The sequence below is a fragment of the Oncorhynchus clarkii genome, chromosome 7 (assembly GCF_045791955.1).
Source record: "Oncorhynchus clarkii lewisi isolate Uvic-CL-2024 chromosome 7, UVic_Ocla_1.0, whole genome shotgun sequence".
NCBI classification, from domain to species: domain Eukaryota; kingdom Metazoa; phylum Chordata; class Actinopteri; order Salmoniformes; family Salmonidae; genus Oncorhynchus; species Oncorhynchus clarkii.
The window spans coordinates 21111032-21138972 of NC_092153.1; the positions used below are offsets into that span (position 1 = coordinate 21111032).

The 27941-nt window shown below is 43.8% G+C and overlaps 3 protein-coding genes and 1 non-coding gene across 7 annotated transcripts in view; 2 read left to right on the top strand and 2 right to left on the bottom strand.

Moving 5' to 3' along the window:
• Positions 1 to 1296: 1296 nt before the first annotated feature.
• On the bottom strand, positions 1297 to 2136 carry LOC139413047 (putative claudin-24). The gene has a single exon (XM_071160060.1). The coding sequence runs from the start codon at positions 2079 to 2081 to the stop codon at positions 1398 to 1400; it is 684 nt and encodes a 227-aa protein (XP_071016161.1). The 5' UTR covers positions 2082 to 2136; the 3' UTR covers positions 1297 to 1397.
• A 1875-nt stretch (positions 2137 to 4011) lies between these two features.
• On the top strand, positions 4012 to 15084 carry LOC139413046 (H(+)/Cl(-) exchange transporter 4-like). Of its 2 annotated transcripts, XR_011634759.1 has the most exons (15): positions 4012 to 4162; positions 4849 to 5009; positions 5255 to 5354; positions 5604 to 5791; positions 6032 to 6154; positions 6320 to 6526; positions 6646 to 6726; positions 6892 to 7164; positions 7427 to 7699; positions 9600 to 9786; positions 9926 to 10127; positions 10388 to 10584; positions 11285 to 11504; positions 12128 to 12884; positions 14364 to 15084. XR_011634759.1 is itself a non-coding variant. In XM_071160059.1 (14 exons), the coding sequence occupies exons 1-14, from the start codon at positions 4150 to 4152 to the stop codon at positions 12216 to 12218; spliced, it is 2316 nt and encodes a 771-aa protein (XP_071016160.1). In that variant the 5' UTR covers positions 4012 to 4149; the 3' UTR covers positions 12219 to 15084. The 2 variants fall into 2 exon arrangements, 1 of the variants encoding a protein (XP_071016160.1); XM_071160059.1 differs by having other exon boundaries at positions 12128 to 15084.
• A 477-nt stretch (positions 15085 to 15561) lies between these two features.
• LOC139413048 (CLIP-associating protein 1-B-like) overlaps positions 15562 to 27941 on the top strand; it is a 39989-nt gene continuing 27609 nt past the window's right edge. For all 3 annotated transcript variants that reach the window (XM_071160061.1, XM_071160062.1, XM_071160063.1), the window contains exons 1-8: positions 15562 to 15892; positions 16640 to 17226; positions 20229 to 20307; positions 20450 to 20553; positions 20659 to 20750; positions 20858 to 20933; positions 22116 to 22213; positions 22376 to 22446. In XM_071160061.1, the coding sequence (XP_071016162.1) occupies positions 17032 to 17226; positions 20229 to 20307; positions 20450 to 20553; positions 20659 to 20750; positions 20858 to 20933; positions 22116 to 22213; positions 22376 to 22446 (715 nt within the window). In that variant the 5' untranslated portion in view covers positions 15562 to 15892; positions 16640 to 17031. The remainder of the gene's footprint in view (positions 15893 to 16639; positions 17227 to 20228; positions 20308 to 20449; positions 20554 to 20658; positions 20751 to 20857; positions 20934 to 22115; positions 22214 to 22375; positions 22447 to 27941) is intronic.
• Positions 19742 to 19867, bottom strand: LOC139414531 (U4atac minor spliceosomal RNA). The gene has a single exon (XR_011634907.1). It is a non-coding gene; the product is annotated as a U4atac minor spliceosomal RNA (small nuclear RNA).

Here is a 27941-nt window from a genome sequence, read left to right on the forward strand (position 1 = left end):
ATAAAGGAGACATTGAATTTTAAAAATGTAGTATAAGAACCTGACCTGCCTGAGCAAGCTTGTGTGTAATGGGCAATGTCCAGGAAATCTGACAATCCTCACATTACGTATCATTATTCTGATGTTCATTAACTACATCTTAGCCCAGGAGCCAAGACCGAAATCAGCGGGAATTAGACTTAAGCTCCGTTTCCACTGGACTTGGTCTGTCACCTCACCTTACTTAAACTCACTTCCTCATCGTTGTCTAGCAACAGTTTGAGCTTGTGTAACACAAGCAGGCGGTTTGTGATGCTTAGGAATGAATCATGGTCAGGTTTTTGTCCGTTTCTTTTCTTTATTTGATAATATCAACTTTTTTTAAATTTTCAGATTTCTCCACGGTATGGATATAACTGATGTAGGATATGTAGCCTTGTGGCACTATAATGTCTGATCAATTCAGAGTCAGAAAACCTCTACAGACCAATATACAATATAATGTATATTGGTATATATCTGATATAATGTATGTGGTAAATCAGTAATATTGGCCTCTAACTAGAGAGAATCTATAGTGGAAATTTCAGCAGAAATGAAACAAATACAATCAGATCCTCAAATATCCATGAAGTCATTGTCTTGTCCAGTTGTTGCAAGCAAGTCCTGATCTTTCGCCATTTGAAACACACATTCCCAAATACTTAGTACATTCCTCACATTAATTATTATTAGCTTTCTACAATATAACGTTATACTTTTTCTCTTTGTTCTATTTACAATTTGTATGATTAATTATTCCCATAATGCATTGTTGATTGAGTAACTGTGTAGAATATCAAGAAGGGATACATTTTTTATGCACTATTCAAACCGGTTTCATTTAGTTATTGGACAAAAAGGATAATAGATGCTGTAAAAAATAATTGGTATTGTGATAAGATATGATATCCAAGGCAATCATTGACATTGACATACAGAATGATCAACCTTGGTCAGAATTGTAGTTTTCACAGTCCTTTCACAGACGATATACTGCTCGTCATCAAATTCTCTGGCACCGTTGCACACACTATCTCTTCCACAGTACCAACAGTAGGCACAGCGACGTATTAGGACGAAATGGCAGCTTTTAAAGCTGTAGTCTCTTTGGTTCCATAAAGAATTTCTGTTTGATAAATGTACAGTAGGTGATATTTTTGCAAACATGACATGCACAAAACCCTGTTTGAGTGATTGAAATAAGTACCAGCATTCTGTCTCAATATATGGGGAAAGATTTGTCCCAGCAAGTGTACTCAATAACTATAGCTAATGTAAATAAGCATGAAAAAGCTTTAGGTAAGCAGTTTTATTCACCATTGATAGAGACAGGGCAGAGGCTACTGAGAATACTGTTCTCACTTCTCAATAGCTTATCAAACATATTCCATGGACCTCTTCCTATGTGGGGTATTGGTACTGTGTACGTGTGTATGTCTTCTCTGTAGCGGTATAGGCATTTGTAAGGTGCAGGGCTCCTCTTGTAGGCACACGCAGGAGGTGACCAGCAGAGAGCCAGCCACCAGGTGTAGAAACCCCGCCGTCCAGCCACAGAATAGGGCATCTCCAAACTCCCAGCGTGGCACGATTGCCGGCACGGCCTCATCGAAGAACCGCATGACCGTCAGGTGAGCGATGTAAGACACAGGTATGAGACCCAGTATCCCTGCGACCAAGCACAATATCCCCCCCAGCATCTTCATCAATCTCTTCACCCTCAACCCCTCAGGCCCCTGGTTGCAGCTGTTGATCCAGTAGATTCCAGGAATGGCTAGCAGGAGACCCAGGAGGCCCGTGGCCACTGTTACACACATGAGGATCCGGGCTAGTTTGATGTCCGGAGGCAGGCCGAGGAGACTGTCATAGGGTCTGCACTCCAGAATTCCAAGGTCCTGCACCACACACGTCTCCCACAGGCCCAGCTCGTAGCTCTCCGCGGGCAGCAGGTCGGTGGACAGGGTCAGCCAGGTGGACATGATGGTGGTGGCCAGCGAGCAGATCCAGGCACCAATAGAGAAGAGGATCCCGAGGAGTTCCAGAACGCACACCCCCGGATCCATAGTGCTGCCCACTCTGAGAGGCCACTCTCTGGCTCAGCTCAGCTCTGGCTCCCGACTGCTTCTCTCTACTCCTGTCCTTCTGAACTGCAGCCAGTTGAAGCGAGAGGAAGCTACGGCCAGTAGGTTCCGATCGAGGCTCAATTTGTTCAAAAGACCGTACGCCCAATTAGGGTTTACAACTACCAGCATGGGCTGGGAGGGAGTAACTTCTTCAAACGATCAGTAGCTCACTCAAAACATGCACACATCATCTGCAGTTGAGAGGAGGAAAGTAGCGGCTTGCTGACATGTTGCCCTCCCCTTGGAGGCTCGCTTCCGACGCGGCTTTGCTCAGTGGTCAGGAGAGAGTGACTGAGTGAGAGTCAGACGCATTGAACAACAGCATCATTCAGATCTATGGTGATGCCCATTTCCACACACACAGTGAGGAGGTTGTAGCCTAACGCAGGATGCTTTTAAAATGCAGACAGGATGTTATAAAGATGCTGATTTATTTCACAAAACATACACACACACACACACACACACAAAGGGGTGTTGTGAGTATGGGGGGATATGGGGATATGGGGGGGCATAATGTTTCTCCTCTGGAAGAATTTAGCATTTTTCAAACCCCCGAAATAACATTTTCCCCTGCAATCTAGAACCATAATCATAATGCCAACAATATTACAGAGAAACAACTAAATATTTTCGTTTGATTTATTCATCAAGAAGGAATCAATAGGCTACATAGCTTGGCCAAATTATACCGAACAAAAACATAAACACAACATGCAACAATTTCATCGATTTTACAAAGTTACAGTTCATATAAGGGAATTTGTCAATTAAAATAAATAAATTAGGCCCTAATCTATGGATTTCACATGACTGGGCAGGGGCGTAGCCGTGGATAGGCCTGGGAGGGCAAAGGCCCATCCACTTGGAAGCCAGGCCCATCCACTGGGGAGCCAAGCCGAGCCAATCAGAATGAGTTTTCCCCCCACAAAGGGGCTTTATTACAGACAGAAATACTAATCAGTTTCCTCAGCCGTCCGGGTGGCTGGTCTCAGACGATCCCGCAGGTGAAGAAGCTGGATGTGGAGGTCCTGGGCTGGCGTGGTTACACGTGGTCTGTGCTTGTGAGGCCGGTTGGACGTATTGACACATTTTCTTAAACGACGTTGGAGGCGGTTAATGTGCCCTTTATGGGCATGACACCACTGAACACACACAAACAGGGTGAAAATGCTATTTAAGTTTACGGAATTACTTCTTTCTCTCAATACTAGCTTTGTTTCTTTAGAACTGTGGGGACCCACGGAGTGTTGCCAGGGAGATGAGATTAAATAAGAATAAAACTTACCGTGTGTACCTTTTCAAATAAGGCTGATGGAAATGGGATAAGACATCCGATCCTTTGGTTGCAACTGAAAAGACAAAACAAGCTATGCTGCTACTTGGGCATTGACATGTCATCTATAGATTTACGAGACTCTGAATTGATCAAATACATTCAATAGCCTGTCTATTGAGTGCTATTTAAAGAAATCAAGTGATTGTTTTAGTATACAGAGGTACTCGAAGTGGTGCATTTCTTTGATTTGGAACAACATCCGGTGATACATTCCTTTTTCCTGTATCAGATCTCTGACATACAGAGCTTGTGACCCAAGTAGGAGGCTGAATATGCAGGCCATGTCAAGGAGAGAAGAACAAAAAATTTCAGCACACCATAGTACACAAGTAACACTCTTTATAGAGGCAGTTGAGTGGTCTGGTGGTCTCTCTGAGTGAACAGTAGCCTACGCACAGATGAATAAACGGATAAAAAAAAATGTTTTTTAAAATTTATTTCAGCCACAAGGCGTCGCCATTTCACTACTCACAATTCCACCTTCATGCATTGACAGGTTGAGCAAAAGCATTGTGGGAAGCAGAAACCTATGACGTCATCTTCTCTGTATTTTCTAAACATGTTTGGCTGGTGACGATCTAACACAGCATCAACATGCATTCAATAGTGGTGATTATATAGCTAAGAGATATAGATGTCTTTATTTTGAGGAGTCGGATCGTGTGAACAATGGACGGAGACGGTAAGCATGAATTTCATTGCATGTTTAATAGTGCCATAATTAATAAAGGGAGAAGCATATCTGGCCAAATCTTAACTAGCATTAACATTATCGGTCTCATTAGATCCATATCTACTTACTATAGCTAGCTATATCTAATAGCTCCATGAAGGCATCTGTCACTGATCAATGATTTGTAATTCAGTATTCATGCATGGCCCGCAAGTAGCTAGTCTACTCTTGTATTCTTGACTGCTCAGTAACGTTACTGTTTTCACTGCCTCTGCATGACGTAGCTACCTTCAGAGGAAATAACATCACAGCATTATAGCGACCATGTATCCAAGTAAGCTGCTAATGTAGTTATGTGCAATAAAATGCTTGTAAGAACATAAAATTAGGGCCCACTGTCTCTGCCCAGGACAATTGTCCGAACTGAAGCTAAAACTTGGACACAGTATCACAAAGGTCTGTCTGGTGATCCGAATACCAAGAATTACAATTTCATACATCTCATGGGCATTATTGGGCTTCATACAGTGTTGAGAATCAGAGACCTGACTTGTCTGGGTTTGCGGTCTCTTCAACCTCTGTCTGTGTGTGTCTTTTAGAGGTGTTGGGATAAAGAAGAAGCTTATCGCCGTTGTACATGTGTGAAGACCATCATTAGACAATGACAAAAAATCTTATTTTGTCTCTCTGTCCAGGGGCCAGCAGTACTGGGGCCACTCCCTCAGAGGAGATGAATGGTACTGGGAACCTGATGGACTTCCTGGACGAGCCCTTCCCAGACGTAGGCACCTACGAAGACTTTCACACCATTGACTGGCTCCGGGAGAAGTCGCGCGACACAGACCGCCATAGGAAGGTGAGGGGAGCACACACACACACACACACACACACACACACACACACACACACACACACACACACACACACACAGCTCTACACTCTAAGCATGTTCTTCTTCATCCCCAGAGGACATAATTCGTCTTCTTCATCCTCTTCTTCTTCTTCATAATCACCATAGAAAAACTCTTGATGTCCACCTGATTATGTTAACCTGATGATCCGTTGAATCTGCCGCTGATGGTTGATTGATGCTTGTTCTAGATCACCACCAAGAGTAAGGAGTCTTACTGGGAGCTGATTAAGAGTCTTCTGGATGCCTGGTCAGGATGGGTGGTGATGCTGCTCATAGGAATGCTCACAGGTAGGTCTTACACCTTTGGTGCCGCGCTAGTCTCTTGTAGTGTGGCGCACATGAGATTTGCTTCTGGCCGCCGGGATTCGTGCTGCACGCACATGACGTGACACGTGGCTCTCTTAACAGCCAATCCGAAGTCACGCAGCCGGAGGTTGTGAAATGCCACGTCTGGTCCTGAATCCTTTTGACAGGCTTGCCCGTTGTTCCCTTACGTAGTGTGATCTGTGATCTCGTGCTGCGTGTCCTCCCGTGTAGGCACGCTGGCTGGAGTGATCGACCTGGCTGTGGACTGGATGACCGACCTGAAAGAAGGGGTGTGTCTGTCTGCTTTGTACTACAGCCGTGAGCAGTGCTGCTGGACCTCCAACGAGACCACCTTCGACGACAGAGACAAGTGTCCGCAGTGGCAGAAGTGGGCCGAGCTGATGACCGGTCACTCTGAGGTTAGCAGATCACTAAACCGCTAACCAGACATCCTCTTGATTTAAAGCCACAATGCTGAGTCTGTGTTTTTAGCCCGACGAATGGCAGCCGTCACGTGGCTAGATTTAGGGGTGTGGCTTGGGGGAGTGTAACCTCTCTCAGTTTCTGAGGTTTAACTTGGTGTTTGTTGCGATAGAGGGAGGGATGATTGTGCATCAGGTCCTTAAACCCATACATTCCACCTGTTCTTGTTTCTCCAGGGTGCCGGGGCGTATGTGTTGAATTACTTCCTGTATGTGTTGTGGGCGCTGTTATTCTCTTTCTTGGCCGTGTCTCTAGTAAGGGTCTTTGCCCCCTACGCCTGTGGGTCAGGTATTCCTGAGGTGAGTGTTTCGAAATGGTACCGTTCACTAATAGAGAATAACCATACGATAGTATTTTAAATACTGCGTTTTCATTGGCTGAAAAGAGTGTGCGTTCATTTCCGACAACTGCGCAGTTGCAAAGGTTATACCAACGAGGGGGCTGCTGTGTGTCGTCTTGGGTAGATCAAGACCATCCTGAGTGGGTTCATCATCCGGGGGTACCTGGGGAAGTGGACCCTGCTGATCAAGACGGTGACCCTGGTCCTGGCTGTGTCCTCCGGGCTCAGCCTGGGGAAGGAGGGGCCCCTGGTCCACGTGGCCTGCTGCTGTGGTAACCTCTTCTGCTCCCTGTTCTCCAAGTACAGCAAGAACGAGGGCAAGCGCAGAGAGGTACAGTAATAGCCCATTACGCTCCCATTTTTGCGGAAATAATATAAGTTGGGGAAATTAAACAATTTATCCAAGTATTTCGTGTAGCCTGTATGTAACTCGGCTGGTCTGTTGTGCAGGTGTTATCGGCTGCTGCTGCTGCTGGGGTGTCCGTGGCTTTTGGGGCTCCGATTGGAGGAGTTCTCTTCAGCCTGGAGGAGGTGTTGTAAACTTAAGTCCGTTATAAATCACCTGCTGTGTCCATTCAATCAAATGCCATCTCACACCCAGATATGTCGGCGTTTATTTTTCCTATCCATTACCTTTGAAACGCTAAAGTGTTTGCGGTCGAAGTGCCGTCGCTATGTAACCTCTGTCCTCTTCAGGTGAGTTACTACTTCCCTCTGAAGACTCTGTGGCGCTCCTTCTTCGCTGCGTTGGTGGCGGCCTTCACCCTGCGCGCCATCAACCCGTTCGGCAACAGCCGTCTGGTCCTGTTCTACGTGGAGTACCACACCCCCTGGTACATGGCTGAGCTGGTCCCCTTCATCCTGCTGGGGGTGTTCGGGGGCCTCTGGGGAGCCCTCTTCATCCGGGGGAACATCGCCTGGTGTAGGAGGAGGAAGACCACTCTGCTGGGGAAGTACCCAGTCCTAGAGGTAACTAACTGATTTAGCGGATAGTAGCTGTTCAGAAGAATGTTTTAATGCAATGATTGTGATTTGGCCCATCTTAGTTGAATGCACTGACTAAGTTGCTCTGGATAAGAGCCAACTGCTAAATGACTCGAGCATAATGCCAGGTTCTGCTTCTTGCTTGCTTTTTGGGATCTTTGCAAGGTTTACTGTAAAGCACTTTGTGAGAACTGCTGAAGTAAACAAGGGCTTTATTAATAAACGTGATTGATTTGATTGATTTAAGGTGATCGTGATAACGGGTATTACCGCGGTCCTGGCGTTCCCTAACCCGTACACGCGGCGCAGCACCAGCGAGCTCATCTCCGAGCTGTTCAACGACTGCGGTGCCCTGGAGTCCTCTCAGCTGTGTGACTACGTTAATAACCCCAACATGAGCCGTCCGGTGGACGACATCCCAGACCGCCCTGCTGGACCCGGGGTCTACAGCGCTCTGTGGCAGCTGGCCCTGGCTCTTATCTTTAAGATTGTAATAACTATCTTCACCTTTGGCATGAAGGTCAGTTTGCTGTACCGCATGGCTAGATAGGGTTATGATAGCTGACGTAAGCAGTTATGAAGTGTTACTGAGCTGCTTATGAATGCGTTATGTATGGGCTATGAAATATGAAAAGGTCATTTTATGTAGGTACCCTTCAAATAAAGTGTTACCAAGTTTTGAGTAGGATAACCGTGCTCTTTGGGTGATTGTTGTGTTCAGATCACCTCTCAACCGTGTTGTTTTATGTCCTCTGTGTTGTGTTCAGATCACCTCTCAACTGTGTTGTTTTATGTCCTCTGTGTTGTTTTCAGATCACCTCTCAACCGTGTTGTTTTATGTCCTCTGTGTTGTCTTCAGATCACCTCTCAACTGTGTTGTTTTATGTCCTCTGTGTTGTTTTTAGATCACCTCTCAACTGTGTTGTTTTATGTCCTCTGTGTTGTTTTCAGATCACCTCTCAACCATGTTGTTTTATGTCCTCTGTGTTGTCTTCAGATCACCTCTCAACCATGTTGTTTTATGTCCTCTGTGTTGTCTTCAGATCACCTCTCAACTGTGTTGTTTTATGTCCTCTGTGTTGTTTTCAGATCACCTCTCAACTGTGTTGTTTTATGTCCTCTGTGTTGTCTTCAGATCACCTCTCAACCATGTTGTTTTATGTCCTCTGTGTTGTCTTCAGATCACCTCTCAACCATGTTGTTTTATGTCCTCTGTGTTGTCTTCAGATCACCTCTCAACTGTGTTGTTTTATGTCCTCTGTGTTCTTTTCAGATCACCTCTCAACCATGTTGTTTTATGTCCTCTGTGTTGTCTTCAGATCACCTCTCAACTGTGTTGTTTTATGTCCTCTGTGTTGTTTTCAGATCACCTCTCAACTGTGTTGTTTTATGTCCTCTGTGTTGTTTTCAGATCACCTCTCAACCATGTTGTTTTATGTCCTCTGTGTTGTCTTCAGATCACCTCTCAACCGTGTTGTCTTCAGATCACCTCTCAACCATGTTGTTTTATGTCCTCTGTGTTGTCTTCAGATCACCTCTCAACCGTGTTGTCTTCAGATCACCTCTCAACCATGTTCTTTTATGTCCTCTGTGTTGTCTTCAGATCACCTCTCAACCGTGTTGTCTTCAGATCACCTCTCAACCGTGTTGTTTTATGTCCTCTGTGTTGTCTTCAGATCACCTCTCAACCGTGTTGTTTTATGTCCTCTGTGTTGTCTTCAGATCACCTCTCAACCATGTTGTCTTCAGATCACCTCTCAACCGTGTTGTTTTATGTCCTCTGTGTTGTCTTCAGATCACCTCTCAACCATGTTGTTTTATGTCCTCTGTGTTGTCTTCAGATCACCTCTCAACCGTGTTGTTTTATGTCCTCTGTGTTGTCTTCAGATCACTTCTCAACCGTGTTGTTTTATGTCCTCTGTGTTGTCTTCAGATCACCTCTCAACCGTGTTGTTTTATGTCCTCTGTGTTGTCTTCAGATCACTTCTCAACTGTGTTGTTTTATGTCCTCTGTGTTGTCTTCAGATCACCTCTCAACCATGTTGTTTTATGTCCTCTGTGTTGTGTTCAGATCACCTCTCAACTGTGTTGTTTTATGTCCTCTGTGTTGTCTTCAGATCACCTCTCAACCGTGTTGTTTTATGTCCTCTGTGTTGTCTTCAGATCACCTCTCAACCGTGTTGTTTTATGTCCTCTGTGTTTTCTTCAGATCACCTCTCAACCGTGTTGTTTTATGTCCTCTGTGTTGTCTTCAGATCACCTCTCAACCATGTTGTCTTCAGATCACTTCTCAACCGTGTTGTTTTATGTCCTCTGTGTTGTCTTCAGATCACCTCTCAACCGTGTTGTTTTATGTCCTGTGTGTTGTCTTCAGATCACTTCTCAACCGTGTTGTTTTATGTCCTCTGTGTTGTGTTCAGATCCCGTCTGGGCTGTTTATCCCCAGTATGGCTGTGGGGGCCATCGCTGGGCGAATCGTGGGCATCGCTGTGGAGCAGATGGCCTACCATCACCACGACTGGATCATCTTTAAGAACTGGTGTCGTCCCGGAGCCGACTGTGTTACCCCAGGTCTCTACGCTATGGTGGGCGCTGCCGCATGTCTGGGTGAGTCGTCATTAGGGTTGTGTTCGTTAGGCACCAAACGGAAGGAAACGGACTGAAACAGGAAGGGATTACTTCCCACTCTATTAAATAAACACTCAAGTCATTAGGTTGACACCTTTTTTTTGTTTTGTCGTTATAGGAGGTGTGACCCGGATGACCGTGTCCCTGGTGGTCATTATGTTTGAGCTGACCGGTGGTCTGGAGTACATCGTCCCCCTCATGGCCGCAGCCGTCACCAGTAAGTGGGTAGCGGACGCCTTTGGGAAGGAGGGTATCTACGAGTCCCACATCCAACTCAACGGCTACCCCTATCTGGACGTCAGGGACGAGTTCACACACAGGTATTATGGGATACATATTAGAAACTTTGTCATTCCTCCTCCTCCTCAGGGGAGGAACCTCACCCCTCCCCTAGTCAGGTCTCAACCCTGCAGTAGTCAGGAGTCACCCCTTTTCTAAGGGCTGGTTTTACACAAATGAAGCATCCTGAACTAAAAATATATTTCAATGGAGACTCTCCATGCTTTTGCTTCCAGGAGTTGTATTCATCTGTGACTGAGAAACAGACCCTAAGAATTCCCAATATGTGATCCGTACACAGGACCCTGGCCACGGATGTGATGCGTCCCAGGCGCAGTGAGCCCCCCCTGGCCGTGTTGACCCAGGACAGCACCACGGTGGAGGACGTGGAGACACTCATCAAGGACACCGACTACAACGGCTTCCCTGTGGTCGTGTCCCGAGAGTCAGAGCGCCTCATCGGCTTCGTCCAGCGCAGGGAACTCACTGTGGCCATCAGTAAGACGTTAACCCTGGCTCTCTCTCTCACATACACACACACACACACACACATTTGAAATACTTGATACAAATCACATTACAATCAAGAAGGATTCAGATATTTCGAAAGTCTTGGATGCATAGACACTTAAGGATACAAAAAAGCACCTTCTTCATACAGCTAGGATGCCCATAACAGCTGGTAGAGAACTGCACCTTGCTAATTGCTTCAAGTCTTAGGCGGGCCCACAATCTGAAGGCCATGTACTGTGAGCCTATGTAACGTGGCCGAGGCTGCCAAATATCAGTGCTACCCGACTTGCACTCATATCCGAGGCTGTACAAGCGTGGTATGAGGGGCTTGTATTTGAGAAGCTTTTCGGCAAAGGCCCACTCCTTCCAACAGTCAAATGAGCAACCCACTTCCAAAACGACCTCTCTCTGGTCTCCCTCTACGACGTCAACATCTGACGTGCTAAAAGTCCTGCTTCCGTTTAACAGAATAGTGGGACTGTACCATTAGGTTGTTTTCACCGTGAAATTATTAGCTAAATATTCAACATTTTGTTTGGAGAACATGAATAGCAAGTTGTGAACATAGCTGCTGTCAGTCCCGTATAAAACCATCAGCATGTGTTGAACATTACTGTATTTAATGTGTCGGTTGATTATTATCTATCGTGTCTGAGGAGCCACAGCTGATATTTCTCCCTCTCAGAGACTGCCCGTCAGAAGCAGGACGGGGTGGTGAGCAGCTCTGTGGTCTACTTCACGGAGGACAACCCCCAGGTGGCTGAGGCCTGCGACCCCCAGCCCCTGAAGCTGCGGCGCATCCTCAACCTCAGCCCCTTCACCGTCACCGACCACACCCCCATGGAGACCGTGGTGGACATCTTCAGAAAGCTGGGCCTCCGACAGTGTCTGGTCACCAGAAGCGGGTGAGTCTGTCATCAGTCAATTAACCAATACAGTCCAGGGCCCGGTTTCCCGATAGCGGTGGGATTTAGGCTAACTACTGTTTTAACAACGGCCCTTTCCTACGACGGCTGAAGATGTAACGTGCGTTTCCCGAAACGCCACGCAGACAGACGGTTCGGCTAAATGCGTTGTTGATGCATGTGGCGACAATAACAGGATCGAAAGAAAGACAGCGCTGCTCTCGGATCAGCGTTCTCCCTTTCAAATCTTGCCTTAAGGTCAGAATTATTCCATGATACTGACGACAGATCAGCTCTTATGAGATATTATCACCTATGGCTACAACTACAGAAGGGTCTAGTTCTAATGCTTACCCTATAACAATGCTCTTAATCAAGTGCAGCCATAGTAACGACGGTTTTGGGAAACTGCTCGGAGATTTAAGTATGCTCCTAATGAAGGTTCTAACAATAAACTTAGCTTTAACATGCTTTTGGGTAAAACGGGCCCATTATTCTAAAATAGGCACATTTTACTTTGGTGTTAGATTTATGAAGACTATAGATTCATTCTATAGTCATTCTGAGGTTTATTGGATGGTGGAATGATTTGCGTTTTGTTTTGTCCCCCCCCTCCCCTCTAGGCGTCTGTTGGGCATCATCACTAAGAAGGATGTCCTCCGTCACATGGCCCAGATGATGAACCAGGACCCAGAATCCATCATGTTTAACTAGTGGCCCAAGAAGACAAAGCATTATTATCCCAAGGACCTCTCTGCCCCTCCCTCAGATTGTAAATAGTGAAACGCTACTGTAACCTGTAATGAAGAAGAGTCACTCCTCAAATACAGGCCCCCAGTGTTTAGAATGTAGGGTGGAGAAAGAGGGATGAAGAAAGAGGGGGATCAGGACTAAGATGGATAAATGAAGGGTGTGTGGACCAGAATGGAAGGATGAATAAAGAGGGGTGTAAGGACAAGGAAGGAAGATCAAAGAAGAGGGTGTGAGGACCAGGAAAAGGGGACCAAGAGGGAGGGGAGGAAGAATAGGGGTGTGAGGACCAGGATGGAGAGATGAAGGGAGAGAGGAGTCAATCATGGCAAGGAGGGAAGCACCTTATGTCTGGGATGATGAGTTGTTTTAGTTTGATGTGCCGCTGACGCCATATTTATGTTTTCAGTGACGCTTCAACGCCTGCTGTAACTGACTTGAGTCTAAGTTGTCAATGTTAAGTTGGAGGCCCTTAGAACCCATTGTTCCCAGGGTATATTTCACATGTTGATGTTACTTTGACATTTGCGGCTTCTCAAATGTTTCTTAATATTGAACTGTAATAACATAGTTAACACTGGTAATGTACAGTGGGGCAAAAAAGTATTTAGTCAGCCACCAATTGTGAAAGTTCTCCCACTTAAAAAGATGAGAGAGGCCTGTAATTTTCATCATAGGTACACCTCAACTATGACAGACAAAATGAGAAGAAAAAAAATCCAGAAAATCACATTGCAGGATTTTTAATGAATTTATTTGCAAATTATGGTGGAAAATAAGTATTTGGTCAATAACAAAAGATTATCTCAATACTTTGTTATATACCCTTTGTTGGCAATGACAGAGGTCAAACGTTTTCTGTAAGTCTTCACAAGGTTTTCACACACTGTTGCTGGTATTTTGGCCCATTCCTCCATGCAGCTCTCCTCTAGAGCAGTGATGTTTTGGGGCTGTTGCTGGGCAACACAGACTTTCAACTCCCTCCAAAGATTTTCTATGGGGTTGAGATCTGGAGACTGGCTAGGCCTCTCCAGGACCTTGAAATGCTTCTTACGAAGCCACTCCTTTGTTGACCGGGCGGTGTGTTTTGGATCATTGTCATGCTGAAAGACCTAGCCACGTTTCATCTTCAATGCCCTTGCTGATGGAAGGAGGTTTTCACTCAAAATCTCACGATACATGGCCCCATTCATTCTTTCCTTTACACGGATCAGTCGTCCTGGTCCTTTGCAGAAAAACAGCCCCAAAGGATGATGTTTCCACCCCCATGCTTCACAGTAGGTATGGTGTTCTTTGGATGCAACTCAGCATTCTTTGTCCTCCAAACACGACGAGTTGAGTTTTTACCAAAAAGTTATTTTTTGGTTTCATCTGACCATATGACATTCTCCCAATCTTCTTCTGGATCATCCAAATGCTCTCTAGCAAACTTCAGACGGGCCTGGACATGTACTGGCTTAAGCAGGGGGACACGTCTGGCACTGCAGGATTTGAGTCCCTAGCGGCGTAGTGTGTTACTGATGGTAGACTTTGTTACTTTGGTCTCAGCTCTCTAGGTCCCCCCGTGTGGTTCTGGGATTTTTGCTCACCGTTCTTGTGATCATTTTGACCCCACGGGGTGAGATCTTGCGTGGAGCCCCAGATCTAGGAAGATTATCAGTGGTCTTGTATGTCTTCCATTTCCTAATAATTGCTCCCAACAGTTGATTTCCTCAAACCAAGCTGCTTACCTATTGCAGATTCAGTCTTCCCAGCCTGGTGCAGGTCTACAATTTTGTCTCTGGTGTCCTTTGACAGCTCTTTGGTCTTGGCCATAGTGGAGTTTGGAGTGTGACTGTTTGAGGTTGTGGACAGGTGTCTTTTATACTGATAACAAGTTCAAACAGGTGCCATTAATACAGGTAACGAGTGGAGGACAGAGGAGCCTCTTAAAGAAGAAGTTACAGGTCTGTGAGAGCCAGAAATCTTGCTTGTTTGTAGGTGACCAAATACTTATTTTCCACCATAATTTGCAAATAAATTAATTAAAAATCCTACAATGTGATTTTCTGGATTTTTTTTCTCATTTTGTCTGTCATAGTTGAAGTGTACCTATGATGAAAATTACAGGCCTCTCTCATCTTTTTAAGTGGGAAAACTTGCACAATTGGTGGCTGACTAAATACTTTTTTGCCCCACTGTATGTATTTACTAGAAGACAGCATATAATGTCAATTGATTTAGTTTATCCAGACTTTTTTTTTTTTTTTTTGCAATGAAGAATGGACTTTTGGAAGAGAAATAGCTGAACCAGAAAGAGCCACCAAGTCCAATGATTTTCTTGTATAGTTCTCACTCCATGCTGTCCCTCACCAGTTTCATAGGTTTTGTTTTAATATGCTGAGGGAATGTATTGTTGGAAATATTGAACCTGCCTCACTTCAGTTCTTTTTGTTTAATTTGATACATATCAGTCCAGACAAGAGCCACAGTGGTTGTGTGGATTTAGCCACACTAGGTTCTCCTTCTTTGTCATTTCATACTGAAAGATAATTCCATATTTATTCATCTTTTTTTTCAAATCCATCCATCCATCCATTTTTACTACTGTATTGAGAAACTATCGATTTGTCATTATCTCGAGCAATTGAACACTACTGTAGTTGTTTTATATGTATTATTCTAATATGAGCTGTTCAACATTACTGTAACTTGGAACTGGTACAGAAAACGGATATTTGCACTTTTGTTGGTGTTTGTAAATAACGTGTAAGTGATGCACAATATATACTATTTGCAATGTACAAGGTTCTGACATTAAATAAAAGGGGCGTTGTGTCAACAAAAATGAGATGATATTTATGTAATTGTATTATATAACATAGATACAAAGTTTAAGACATAATTAAATTGCAGGAGGCATATGATACTCGTCACATGCTAGTAATATCTTTGTCATATGTGATGTTGAAACACAATGAACCATGTGGAAAAAAGGAATAATTGAGGGTTGCTATAATATTATTTCGAGGTTCTACTGACAAACAGGTTATGGTCACATTATTTTAAAAGAGATGACCAAGTTCTAAGATAAGGTCGCCCCATAATAGCCTGCGTTTGACACCTGCGCTGTTTTAAAATTCAAAGGCTAGTTCTACAAAGTGAAATAGGGTTATATACACACAGTGTAAATACATGTTTTATTATAAAATAAGATCAACCATTTGAGATGCAAAACAACACACTGTACAAACTCTTAATTGTCAGTGTTTACTGTTTTGCAATAAAATATTTGAAAGTGAGTGTGAGCTTTCGGGTAATAGACAGCAGAGGGCACTGTTGGCGTGCACAAGCAAGCTACAAATGTATGACGTTCATTGGGAACTATTACTGTAAACCAAATAGCTAACGTAGCTAGCAGAATATATTTTTTAAGTAACTGTTGCTAGCTAGATGAAATCATCACACATTGGATCGAGCTAGCTAGCAGGCTACATGACGTTCGCTGTGAGTACTGTACTTGGCTCCACGCATACAGTACGTACGGGTTCGTCGTCTGCTAACTTACTAGTAGTACCGCTGGAAGTCCAGTGTCCTGGCTCTTGATTTTTTCCCCGAACGATTCTGAACTGAGACGAGCGGCTGGATGCAGATGATTGGTAATTGGATAACTTGCTAGTTAATAATCCCTTGATGAATTAGTGACCATAATTGTTTAATAGTAGTGTAAATTAATTGACCGCTGATATTTGTTAGCATCATGTCAGTGTTTGCTGGTAGCTGCTAGAGACAGTTAGCCAACGGAAGCTGGCTAGCTGGAGGAGACAGTGAACCAGATTGGCGTGCTAGCTAGTTAGCTTCATCTAGCTAGTTAACGTCAGCTACGTTTGCTCTCCTTGACTCAGTGTTGGTTTCTAACGTTAGCTGCGTTTACTCTAACGTTAGCTAGCTAACTATTTATCAGGAATGTTTTCACTAGCTCGATAGTTATTTGTCTGTATAGCAAATAATTCGTCATATTTCAAGTTGGCTAGCTGTCCGTTTTGTTTAGCACAAAAGCTATCTAGCTAGCTATCTAATATACTAAGCTAGCCAGCTAGCTTGGCTAAACCAATAACACCAGCTAGCAACTTTCACAACGTGTGCAGTAGCTAGCTAACTAGCTAGGTAACTAAAGTCAACTAAATAAATTGTGTATCAATGCTTCAATAAACACGGGGCTTTATTGCTGTGTAACGTCAGTGTGTAATTCTCAGTTCAGTAGTTCACCTAAATACTATTGTTATTAACTAGCTACTCATTGTTACCCTGACTGTAATTACACTGTGTTGCTTAGTTTGTGTTACAATGAGGCCTATTGTTTGGCGTACTTGTTATAATAATTCTGTATTCCCTTGGGATTTTAGGTCCACAAGAAAGCGAAGAGTTACTGAAGAATGAAGTACAATCATTTCAGCAATCCTCTTCTTCATCCTCAGTCCTCTTGTCCACGACTGATCATATTTGTAGTTTGATCTGGAACACGAGTGACCTAAAACCTCTGGACAGTTCCTGACTGGACTGCTGTTACCTCTGCATTCTCGCCTTCCCCGTGATTTCATCTCCACAGCATACCCTTGAAATAAAGGGTCAACCTTTTGGGATAAACATTACACACTTTCTGGGATATAGGAAAGTGTGTAATATATCTGGGATATAGGCCTACACTACAGTTGAGATCTTCTCTGTGAGCAGACTAGGCCTATACATTTTTCCTTGTCTCGTGATATTGTGGTGTTATTCCTTTGGTGAGACCACTATGGAGTGGAATATGGAGTACTGTATGGAGCAGGTTATGCAGAAGGACCTGGGTCGGAGACTACAGGTGGGCCAAGACATCATAGACTCCATCCTGGACAAGGACAAGTCCCAGGACCTGGAGCAGGACCAGACCATGCTGGACAGAATGGTGGATGGTGTCGCTACCAACTGGGTCAACTCCAGCAATTTCAAGGTATTGTATACCATAGGATGGCACTGTCACAGGCAGCCAAAAACTCTGCGCAATAATCACAAGCTGAAAGTGACTGGTGTAACAAGTGTAGGAAAGAATCTGTCATTCACTGGGACATAATTCAGTAAGGGTGTGTGAGACTGTCACCTGGGGGGAGAATATAACCTACAGGCCCTGTGGCTTCAAACTTCACACAAAGGCTCGTTGTGCACACTATTAGGTGAATTGCTTTATAGGCCTTCTTCATGTGTACTGCAGTAATGAGCTGACCAGTATTTTTCATTTGTATTTATTTCACCTTTATTTAACCAGGTAGGCCAGTTGAGAACAAGTTCTCAATTACAACTGCGACCTGGCCAAGATAAAGCAAAGCAGTGCGACACAAACAACAAAACAGAGTTACACATGGGATAAAGGTAGATTAGATTGGCTATTAGATTGGATGGGCTATGTACAGCTGCAGCAATTGGTTAGCTGCTCAGATAGCTGATGTTTAAAGTTAGAGGGAAATATAAGTTTCCAAATTTAGCGATTTTTGCAATTCGTTCCAGTCATTGGCAGCAGAGAACTGGAAGGAAAGGTGGCCAAAGTAGATGTTGGCTTTGGGGATGACCAGTGAGATATACCTGCTGGAGCGCGTGCTACGGGTGATGTTATCGTGACCAGTGAGCTGAGATAAGGTGGAGCTTTACCTAGCATTGATATAGAGATGACCTGGAGCCAGTGGGTCTGGTGATGAATATGTAGCGAGGGCCAGCCGACGAGAGCATGCAGGTCGCAGTGGTGGGTGGTATAGGGGGCTTTGGTGACAAAACGGATGGCACTGTGATAGACTGCATCCAGTTTGCTGAGTAGAGTGTTGGAGGCTATTTTGTAAATGACCAGTGGGTTAGATCCTGACGACCGTTGATGGCCGCTCACTAGCATGGGGCTTTTAATAGCTAGTTGTCATAAAGAACCGGGCAGAATGAGGTGGATGGACTCTAAACCCTTTGGTGTCTGTGATCCCTGTGTATCCTAGTACTCTGTTAATTTGAAGGTCTCCTTGACCCCCAGATCCCACCAGAGTAGATCTCACCTTGCCAGTCCTAGAAAATGTGTGATTGTGATACATCAGATGTAGCCTAAGCCTAGCTAGCCTACATGTCCAGCACCCCAAAACATTACATCACCCACCCATTCTTTCACTATTAGGTCTTCACAAGATGATGGCTGAGCAGTAAGGAATTCATTCTTCACTGAGGGGACGGTTATCTGTTTTGGTGGCCTGAATCCTTTGTGTTTGATCTGTATCCACTCGAGACGGTGTTCCCCTAGGGACATTTGTCCTGCGAACACTAGCTAACTACACAATCACTGTACTGCTGAAAGGCCATAGTATAATATGGGACTCTAATGTTATCAGCAGAGCAGACCATTTCGGCCCCCTACCCAAGCTTTAGGCTATTATCCTAGCTGATACAATTCCCCAGACTGTTTATGACAGCTATTCAAACTCCACAAATGTCCAGCCGGACTGTCAGTGGTCTCTAACGGCTTCTTCCATTGAGGTGGCGGAGCGGGACACTATCGACAGTATCACAGCTTGTTTTTGTCCAGCTCTGATGTTGAGTAATCTATTGACTGAACTCAAGCAAGGGGTTCGCTGCTTTGATTTGTCTGTGCTTTCAGGCTGGAGCTGACCTATGAACTCTGTGTGTGATGAAGGGAGAAGCCATGGCAACAACTCTGCTGCCACACACACAGACACACACACGCGCGCGCACTCACACGCATAGAAAACAGCTTACCTCTCTCGCAGCGAATCAAAATGCTGCACCCTGTGCTGCTCTAGAAATGGTGTCCCCTCCAATCAGAGTGATTGCTCCGAGAGAACAGTAGAGTAATGGGGACATGGACTCCCACGGCGATAGTGGTGAGCTTATTTTACAAACTGTCATTAGGCTACCCCAGATAGACACCAGGGCAAACTGGGTATTATCTACCTGGGCTGGCCCCCACAAGTAGAGGGGAGAATGCCACATATGAATGGCTAGGAATCAATGAATAGGCTAAACCCCTACGTGAAGAATGATCAGGATTTAGTTAATTTTCTCTTTTCTCTAGCTTCTGTCATTGCCCTACTTGTAAAGACCAGTTAGTTTTTATTATCAGCGCCAGAAGTGCTGTGTTTTTGTTTTGGCATCAGATGGGAATGAAGAAGGAAAGGAAGGCAGGACTAGTCAAACACTGCAGGACTTTCAGAGGGAGGGGGCACTGCAGCAGGCTCACAGCTCTACACAGCTGTTGACATACAACCTGTTCTGAAATGGTGTGTTTTTGTATTCTGTCACTTCTGAATAGTCTTCAGCAATTAAAGCTATTTACACAGACACATTTTTTGATAAGCAGCAATTATGAATTTGCGTTTACAACCAGCAATAATGAATGTGCGATGTGAACTTATCTACTAGGGAACTTTAGACAGCAGGAAACTGTTGAGAAATTGTTCTCTTTCTACAAATATAAACCCTGGGGTTCTAAAAATTGCACCATAGCCCAAGCAAGAAGCTCAGGTGATGCAACCGTGTTGATTATGGCGTTAGCAGGGATGCTCTCACTACACGTTCATTGAGTGTCCTTTGCCACCCCAATGGAAGATGCCTTCCTTAGTGCCAGCCAATAACTAATCCAATCTCGAAGTGGTTTCCGACATGGTTAGTATTTTATTTTCTACTATAGTCCTACAGCAGCATCAGTAGGTTGTTACAATATATATATATATATATATATTATATGTGTTTGAGGGTTTACTTTGCTTTTTATAAAGGGAACAAAACCAAGATTTATCACATTACCCACAATCCTTTGCAATGGAGCTTGTATTTCAAAGGATTATTTTTTTATGTTATGCATTCTTCTCTCTCAAAATGTCTAACATTTATGCTTTTGTTGAATAGCCTATGTTATTTAGATAAAAATGTAAGTATTACATTTTTTTATATTTTGATCTTCATTCTTAGGTGGCTTTGTTGGGAATGGAAATACTGACAGCTTTGGTAACAAGACTACAGGAACGGTTTAGGACACAGATTGGAACTGGTAAGCTATCCCTGGCAACTGTATGCATTGTATGCATTACAACACATCTTTATGATTCATAGTTTTCTTGAGTCCTCGTCACCTTGAGTTGTTGTCACACAATTCATATCTTTGTTCTTGCCTTCTCCCTCCCTCATGTTAGTTTTGCCGAGTTTGATAGATCGACTAGGCGACTCAAAGGACCAAGTCCGAGACCAGGACCAAGCTCTTCTGCTAAAGATCATGGACCAAGCTGCTAACCCACAGGTAATGTCAGCACGTACCGTAGACTCACCTACATGTTAGTATAGAAAATAAACCGTTTCATTATAATAGTAAAAAACGGACTATAATAAATGTATTTATTTGCAGTATGTATGGGACCGAATGTTAGGAGGATTCAAACACAAGAACAACAGGACCCGGGAGAGTGTCTGCATTTGCCTTATCGCCACGTTAAATGTGTAAGTTCATAATAGCCAGTAATGGTTTAAACGTACCATTTAATCTGTTTTGTCTTACACATTCTTTGCGTGATTTAATTATTATTATAATTTTTTTTTCCTTACAGATATGGAGCTCAAGGCTTGACCCTCAGCAAAATTGTCCCCCACATATGTAATCTTTTAGGAGACCCTACAAGCCAGGTATAGTTATATTATTTTAGGCTATTAAACTATACTGAACAAAAATATAACCGCAACCATTTTAACGATTTTACTGAGTTACAGTTCATATAAGGAAATCAGTCAATTTATATAAGTTCATTAGGCCTTAATCTATGGATTTCACATGACTGAGCAGGGGTTCAGCCAATGGGTGGGCCTGGAAGGCAATAGGCCCACCCACCTGGGAGCCAGGCCCAGGCAATCAGAATCAGTTTTTCCCCACAAAACAGCTTTATTACAGACAAATACTCCCCGGTTTCATCAGCTGTCTGAGCGGCTGGTCTCAGACGATCCCGCAGGTGAAGAAGCAGGATGTGTAGGTTCTGGGCTGGTTTGGTCACACGTGGTCTGCGGTTGTGAGGCCGGTTGGACGTACTGCCAAGTTCTCTAAAGTTATATTCGAGGTGGCTTATGGTAGAGAAATTCACATTTAATGCTCTGGCAACAGCTTTGGTGGACATTCCTGCAGTCAGCTTGCCAATTGCATGCTCCCTAAAAATTTGAGACATCTGTGGCATTGTGTTGTGTGACAAAAGTGAACATTTTAGACTGGCCTTTTATTAACAGGGCTGTAAACAAATTTGTGCACACAATTTGAGAGAAATATGCTTTTTGTGCATGTGGAAAAAATCTGGGATATTTTATTTCAGCTCATGAAACATGGGACCAACACTTTACATGTTGCGTTTATATATTTGTTCAGTATACATTGTGGTGTTAAACGGGATTTGACTTTGACGCCAGCATTATTGGTGTTTTAGAACTCTGGTGGTTGACCAACGGTGTTACAGATTCCATGTGAACTCGTCAGACTTCAGTACTTTCCTGATATCTCTTGTCTGTTTATTCCTTGCAATTAGCCTGTTTTGTAGACTTTTTCAAAAAGGCTTTGCTCTTTCTCCTGTCATCACGCACTTCAACAGCATTTCCCACTTCCTGTCGGGAACCGGAAGCTGTGTCCATGGACCTCTCTTCCTGTACTGATATAGTGCCAGCCATCTTTTATCATTGTCATATGCACAACTAAATTGACTATTACAGTCAATAAGAGGGGATCTCATTTTATGTTCAATCCAGACAAATTATTATGTCGAGCGGTTAGTGGACAGACAGATGAGTGAAGCCGTGTTAATCTGCTCTGTTTTATTTCCTGACACACAGGTGCGAGACGGGGCCATGAACTGTCTTGTTGAAATCTACAGACACGTCGGGGAGAGGGTGCGGATGGACCTGGGGAAAAAGGGACTGCCACAGTCACGGTACCTTCATCCTGATACCAAGGCTTTCTGTTGGAAGAGCAATCACCATGACCCAGTTCTCTGGTATCCCCAGGGAGCCCGACTGTCTGCTTTTAGGCTTGCGCCTCCTCATAATTGTATGATGATGCCTTTAAAACAATATACTGTCTTTTGTCTTTCCAGGTTGAATGTCATTTTCAGTAAATTTGATGAAGTTCAACGATCGGGGAACATGATCCTGTCCCCAGTCTCAGGTAAGCACAGTACTTCCTTTGCTCTCACTGTTGTACTTTCCTTCTGTCCAACAACACATGGAGATATTCATCCCTTTCCATTGAGCTATGTTATATTGAAAAGTTTAGGTGTAGTGCAAGCAGCACCCTGGGATTATGACTATGCTTAGGGAGTGATGGGGATCTCATATCCAATCTGGGCCCATATCAATAAAGCATCTGAGCATTATTGCTGATCTAGGATCAGTTTTGGCTTTTAGATCACAATGCATCAAATTTTACACAGCTGCTATCTTCATTTGATCACTGTTCGTGCAGAGAATTTTCCTGCCCAGCATGAAATGTAACTTATAGTGTATTTGAAGTTTAAAAAGGCTTCTAAAGTTTGTAATTTGCCCTAACGGAAAAATGGATCAACACCTACGAACATTTCTATTAATTATAATGCACATAGTAATTCACATTTCCTGTTGCTGCAGGGTTATTTTCCTGCTGTGTGAAACTGGTCAAATTAAGATGAGATGTATGTACAGGTGGGACCTGATCCTAGGTCAGCACTCCTACTCTGAGGCGCTTTGTAGATACAGAACCTGGGCTCAGACCACTTAGAGCTGGACAGAAAACCAACAACAGAGAAACCAGTTCTGTGTCCATGCTCTTTCAGAAGAGAACAGTTAGTATGCATTGAGCAGTCTCTCTGCAGCAATGCAGGGCTGCAGGCAGGGGGTCAGATTCTCCTTTCAGCTGCTCTCTATTGGACATGTTCTTGGTATTCTGCACACGGAGTAGGGCCTTACCCTGACGCAGCAGTATTGAAGCAGGACCGACTGATATCGGAGCTGTGTATCTTTTATCTTTGTTGCTGCGGCCGTCTCATTTTCCTCTCCTCGGGCCTGTTAAGTCTGGGACAAAAAGGGTGTAATTGCTGTGGTCGCGAGGCTTCACTTTCATCACATGAGTTCACACTGTAGAGATTAGACTGGAGCTGCTGTAATCTCTGCTTTCATTTAGAAGGCTGAACGACTTCATATCAAACCTGAGCAACTTGGCCAAAGCAAGGTGTCATGCTAGTTAGTTTATGGTAATGCCTCAATGACGTCATTGCCCGACATCTCATTGAAGTTTTCTATTCACCTAGTGGGCCAAAGAAAGGGGAAAACCCTTTGCTGTTAACACAGTCCCCCCCCCGTGCGGCTCGAAGGTTAACCAGGCATAAAGGCAATGCCTTGGCCTTGCCTCTACCACACCAGATACATCAAAGGGCTCCCTCTCCTGTGCAGCTGACAGCTCATGAATGTCAACTGTCCAAGCAAGTGGAAAGAACTTCTCTCTCTCTGCCCAGGAATCCTATGTCCTATTCATTTGGTACCAACCCGATTGAAACAGGGAGGTATTACATCTGAATTTGTCCAATGAGAAACACTTTTCTTATTTTCTTTTAACGGCATAGCCCTAATACTGTATTTGTATCTGGGCTGTTGGGCTGGTGACGGGAAAGGGAGAGACAGAGAGGATTAGCCTAGGAAGAGGTAGCAACACCAGGGACTCTGCTGCAGGCTCTTATTTTGGAGAAGAGAGTGGTGTCATTTTGCCATCCGTGCAGTCACAAGACCTAGCTAGAGGGGAGGGGAAGGAGTAGCCCGGAGTACGGTAGGTAGACACAATAGAGAAGAGACAGACCTACGGCAGTGTTTGTCCTTGTTGCTCACTGTTACTTAGCTCTGTTTAGTGTGTGGAATCAACAGCCCTGCTATGACCACAGGAGAAGGTATGGATCTCTTTCCTCTCTACAAAGGCCTTTTATAGCTACTGCATAGGTAGATGAGCTATAGTCGTGTTTGCGTTGGGATTATTAGCCTATGTTATGAATATGGTGTTTACAGGTGGCCTCCGTAGGTAAATGAAAGGAAGCGATGTTGTTGAGAACTGCAGGAGATTTCATGCAGGATGTATCTTTCTTTCATTTCTTATAAAGGAAATAGTTTGGGCTATTTATGTTACTGTGTTTGACATTGTACTAAGATGATGTTAGATACAAGGCAAATTAGGCTTGGTTCATTTTAACTCCTATTCCTCCCCTTTGGATAACTTGGACACATGTTTTGGTCAGAAGAAAGAGAGGAGGACTGAGTGTTACTTCCTGTCTACTTCCTTGTTGCCAGTAGACAGTAGTCAATTAAGGTGCCCACTGTGCTCTGTGAGTAGCTCTCCGCCCAGTGCACTTGTGACGCACAAATTAGGAATTGGGGCCACTGAATGACTGGCAGAGGTGCTTTCTGTCGTTTGGGTAGAGTTACAGCTAGGTAGTGCTTTCATAGTATTTAGTCATTTTTGTATGTTATTAGGCTCCCCAATTAGCTACAGGCAAACCTGCAGCTACTCTTCCTGGGGTCCACACAAAACATAAAACATGACATAATACAGAACATTAATAGACAATTACAGCTGAACTACAGAACTACATTAAACAACATATTACATAACATTAATAGACGGGTGCAGAACTAAATAAATGAAAATACATTACAATACATAGCATTAATAGACATGAAGTACATACATTTTATAGTAAGATTACACACTTTCATATTGTTATGCCTTAGCAATCCATGCAGCATGTACTCCTAATAACAGCTACACTGCAGTCATCCATTTGTTTCTTACTCTTACAATTGCAGACCCTGATCCTAATGTCTGAGAACCAGATGTTCTGCAAACACTAGCGAGAATCTCACATTAGGTTCTCCCTTTTGAAGTCAATACTATTCATAACAATAATGTGATTCCTAGATTCTCCTGAATGCAAGTGCACCCGAAAACGACAATGGAAATGCGACAATTCATCCAGCCAAGGGCTTCGACCACAGTTTTTCACCCCAGCAACTGTGCCGTTCAGCTCTTAAATGAGCTACAGGTGGAGTTTCCTCCCCGTTAAAGGCTTCAATTGAATCCTTCACCTTAGCCACCGTGTCGGAGTTTTCTCCAGCTAAAGTCTCAATGGAATCCTTCACCTCAGCCACCGTGTTGGAATTTTCTCCAGCTAAAGTCTCAATGGAATCCTTCACCTCAGCCACCGTGTCGGAGTTTTCTCCAGCTAAAGTCTCAATGGAATCCTTCACCTCAGCCACCGTGTCGGAGTTTTCTCCAGCTAAAGTCTCAATGGAATCCTTCACTTTAGCGACGTACTTTAGCTACCTTTTAGAGATCCATCACTCCAGTCCGTTCAATAAATTGGAACAGAGTCGTCGTCATCATCAGATGGGCTTCATCTACCTCCTTCGCCTTGTCAGGTGCATAGAAATGAGCTAAACCCAACATTTGCCGTGTTAGTCTACCCGTAAAGGCTTAGCTAAGGTTTAGTGCGTGGCCTTTGGACTTATTCATCAAATTAACAAAGTCCCCTTGATATGGAGTTTCCTCCTGTTCTCATCAACTTGTTTTGCATGTCCACTTTCATTCCCGCGCCACACTCACACCCAGTAGGATCCACACACGATAAGAATTCGCTCTCATAAAACTCTACTGACTAACGTCTGTAAGCTGACCAGACTATCATGTCATTTGGAGCAGTGCATTCTTACTCTTACTGAGGCTTTGCTTGAGACCAAGGGCACACCCTAGCTATAACTTGAACCCAAACACCAAATGTCCTTGCGAGGGAGATGCTTACAGCTCTTTAGGTCAGAGGTGCCGTGGTGTGCTGTTTTCTTTGTTTTTTGAAGCTACTTTTGCTGCTTGTTTGAGTGATTTGAGATGGCAGGGAGTTCCACGCTACAAGTATCATGGCTCTATATGTTAGGGTGCATTGCCTTGAATTAGTTTTGGGCTTTAGGGAATAAGAAGATACTTTTAGTTGCTTGCCTTGTGGACTATGAATGTCTGCCAGAGCTGTGCGTTAGCTGATTGAATAGACAGTTTGGGAGTAACAAAAACGAGAAGTGACAATTTTCTTCCCTACTATGAGCCAGGAAACGTCAACATGCTGTTGACCTTAGCGCTCTTGGAACATTGCAGGACAAGAAAGCTGTAGCTTTAGTATGTCTTTCTTCGCGGCACCTGACCATATTACCGGGCAGAAGTCAAGATACCATCAAATTGAGCCTGTAGGACTTGTTTGATCAGTTGTGGTAACCTAGTCCTGACAGTTTACAGTCTTAAGGTGACACCAAGAAGTTTAGTTTCCTCAACTTGTTCTATAACCACATCTGTCATAACCAGATCCAGCTTAGGTTTACAGCAGGGGTCTCCAACAGATTGATCGCCAGCTACCAGTCGCTCGCAGGCCACTTATCAGTATCTCGCCAAACAATTCTGAAAGTAGATGTAATTTTCACGTGTTCTGCTGCAAACTGTCATAAACAAATCTCATAAGTATCAGACACCGCAAGCTCACAGCTACTGTTTAATCAACTCAACATTGACATTTATCCCACCCCTGGTTAGCCGCTATTGGCTTAAAAAGCCAAACCTAACACAATGTCCGCCAATTCATTTCCAGCAATATTGCCCAACTGTCTGGGTGTTGCGCATGTTTGTCTATCACTTTGTGTGTAGCCAGTTGATGTGATGACCATCTTGTGGGTTGACAGAAATACTTTCCCCAAAACCATCTCAATTAAATGTTATATACAAAGTAGGCTTACCTGGCAGAATTATATCCTTTGTATCATATTATTTGTTATTTTCAAACTTTTCCATGAAATGAGAAGCAGGAGTGCAGAATTGTCACTGGACCGGCACATTCGTCACTCGAATGAAAGGGCCAGATGCGCAATTAAAGGGAATTGCACCCCGAAAAATATTTGTTTGTTTTCTTCCAGACCTAAAAAAAAAAATGTGATTTAACCAATGACATTCCGACTCAGAACATCTAATTCCGTTGTTTCTCTATGAACAATTAGATTTTTGAGAGTGAAAAACAAAAGAAAATCTAAAACCCAGGGAGAATACAAATAAAAAAATCTATTTTTATAGAGCCCCCCGGCCGTCCCTCTTAATGCACAATACGAATGCCCCCGGCCGTCCCTCTTAATCATGGCCCCAGTTATTAACCATTATTTTACCAGGTATATTGACAAAACAGTGCACTACTTTCTCTCGTACAGTATGGAACTGGGGTTCCTATTTGAAAGCTAGAAAAAATGTGTAGCTCGTGCCATAACATATACGTTTTTCCGCTAACAGATTATGGTCAATAAAATGAAATTGATCACGATGGTTTACCGTTCTTGGGAAGCAGAATGACTTTAGCTTCCTTCCATGTCTGAGGGAAAGAATGTTTCTCCAAGCTCAGATTGAAGATATGAGAAATAGGAGCTGCAACATACTCTGCTACTATCCTCAGTAGCTTTCCATCTAAATTGTCAATACCAGGTGGTTTCTCATTATTAAAGTTACTGGCCAGAAACAATTTGTTCACCTCTATGATAGATTTGTTTTATTTTATGTTAATTTACATCGTTTTTCTTTCATAATTGTTATGGAGATCTAACCAGAGTGAAGAGATGGGATGCATG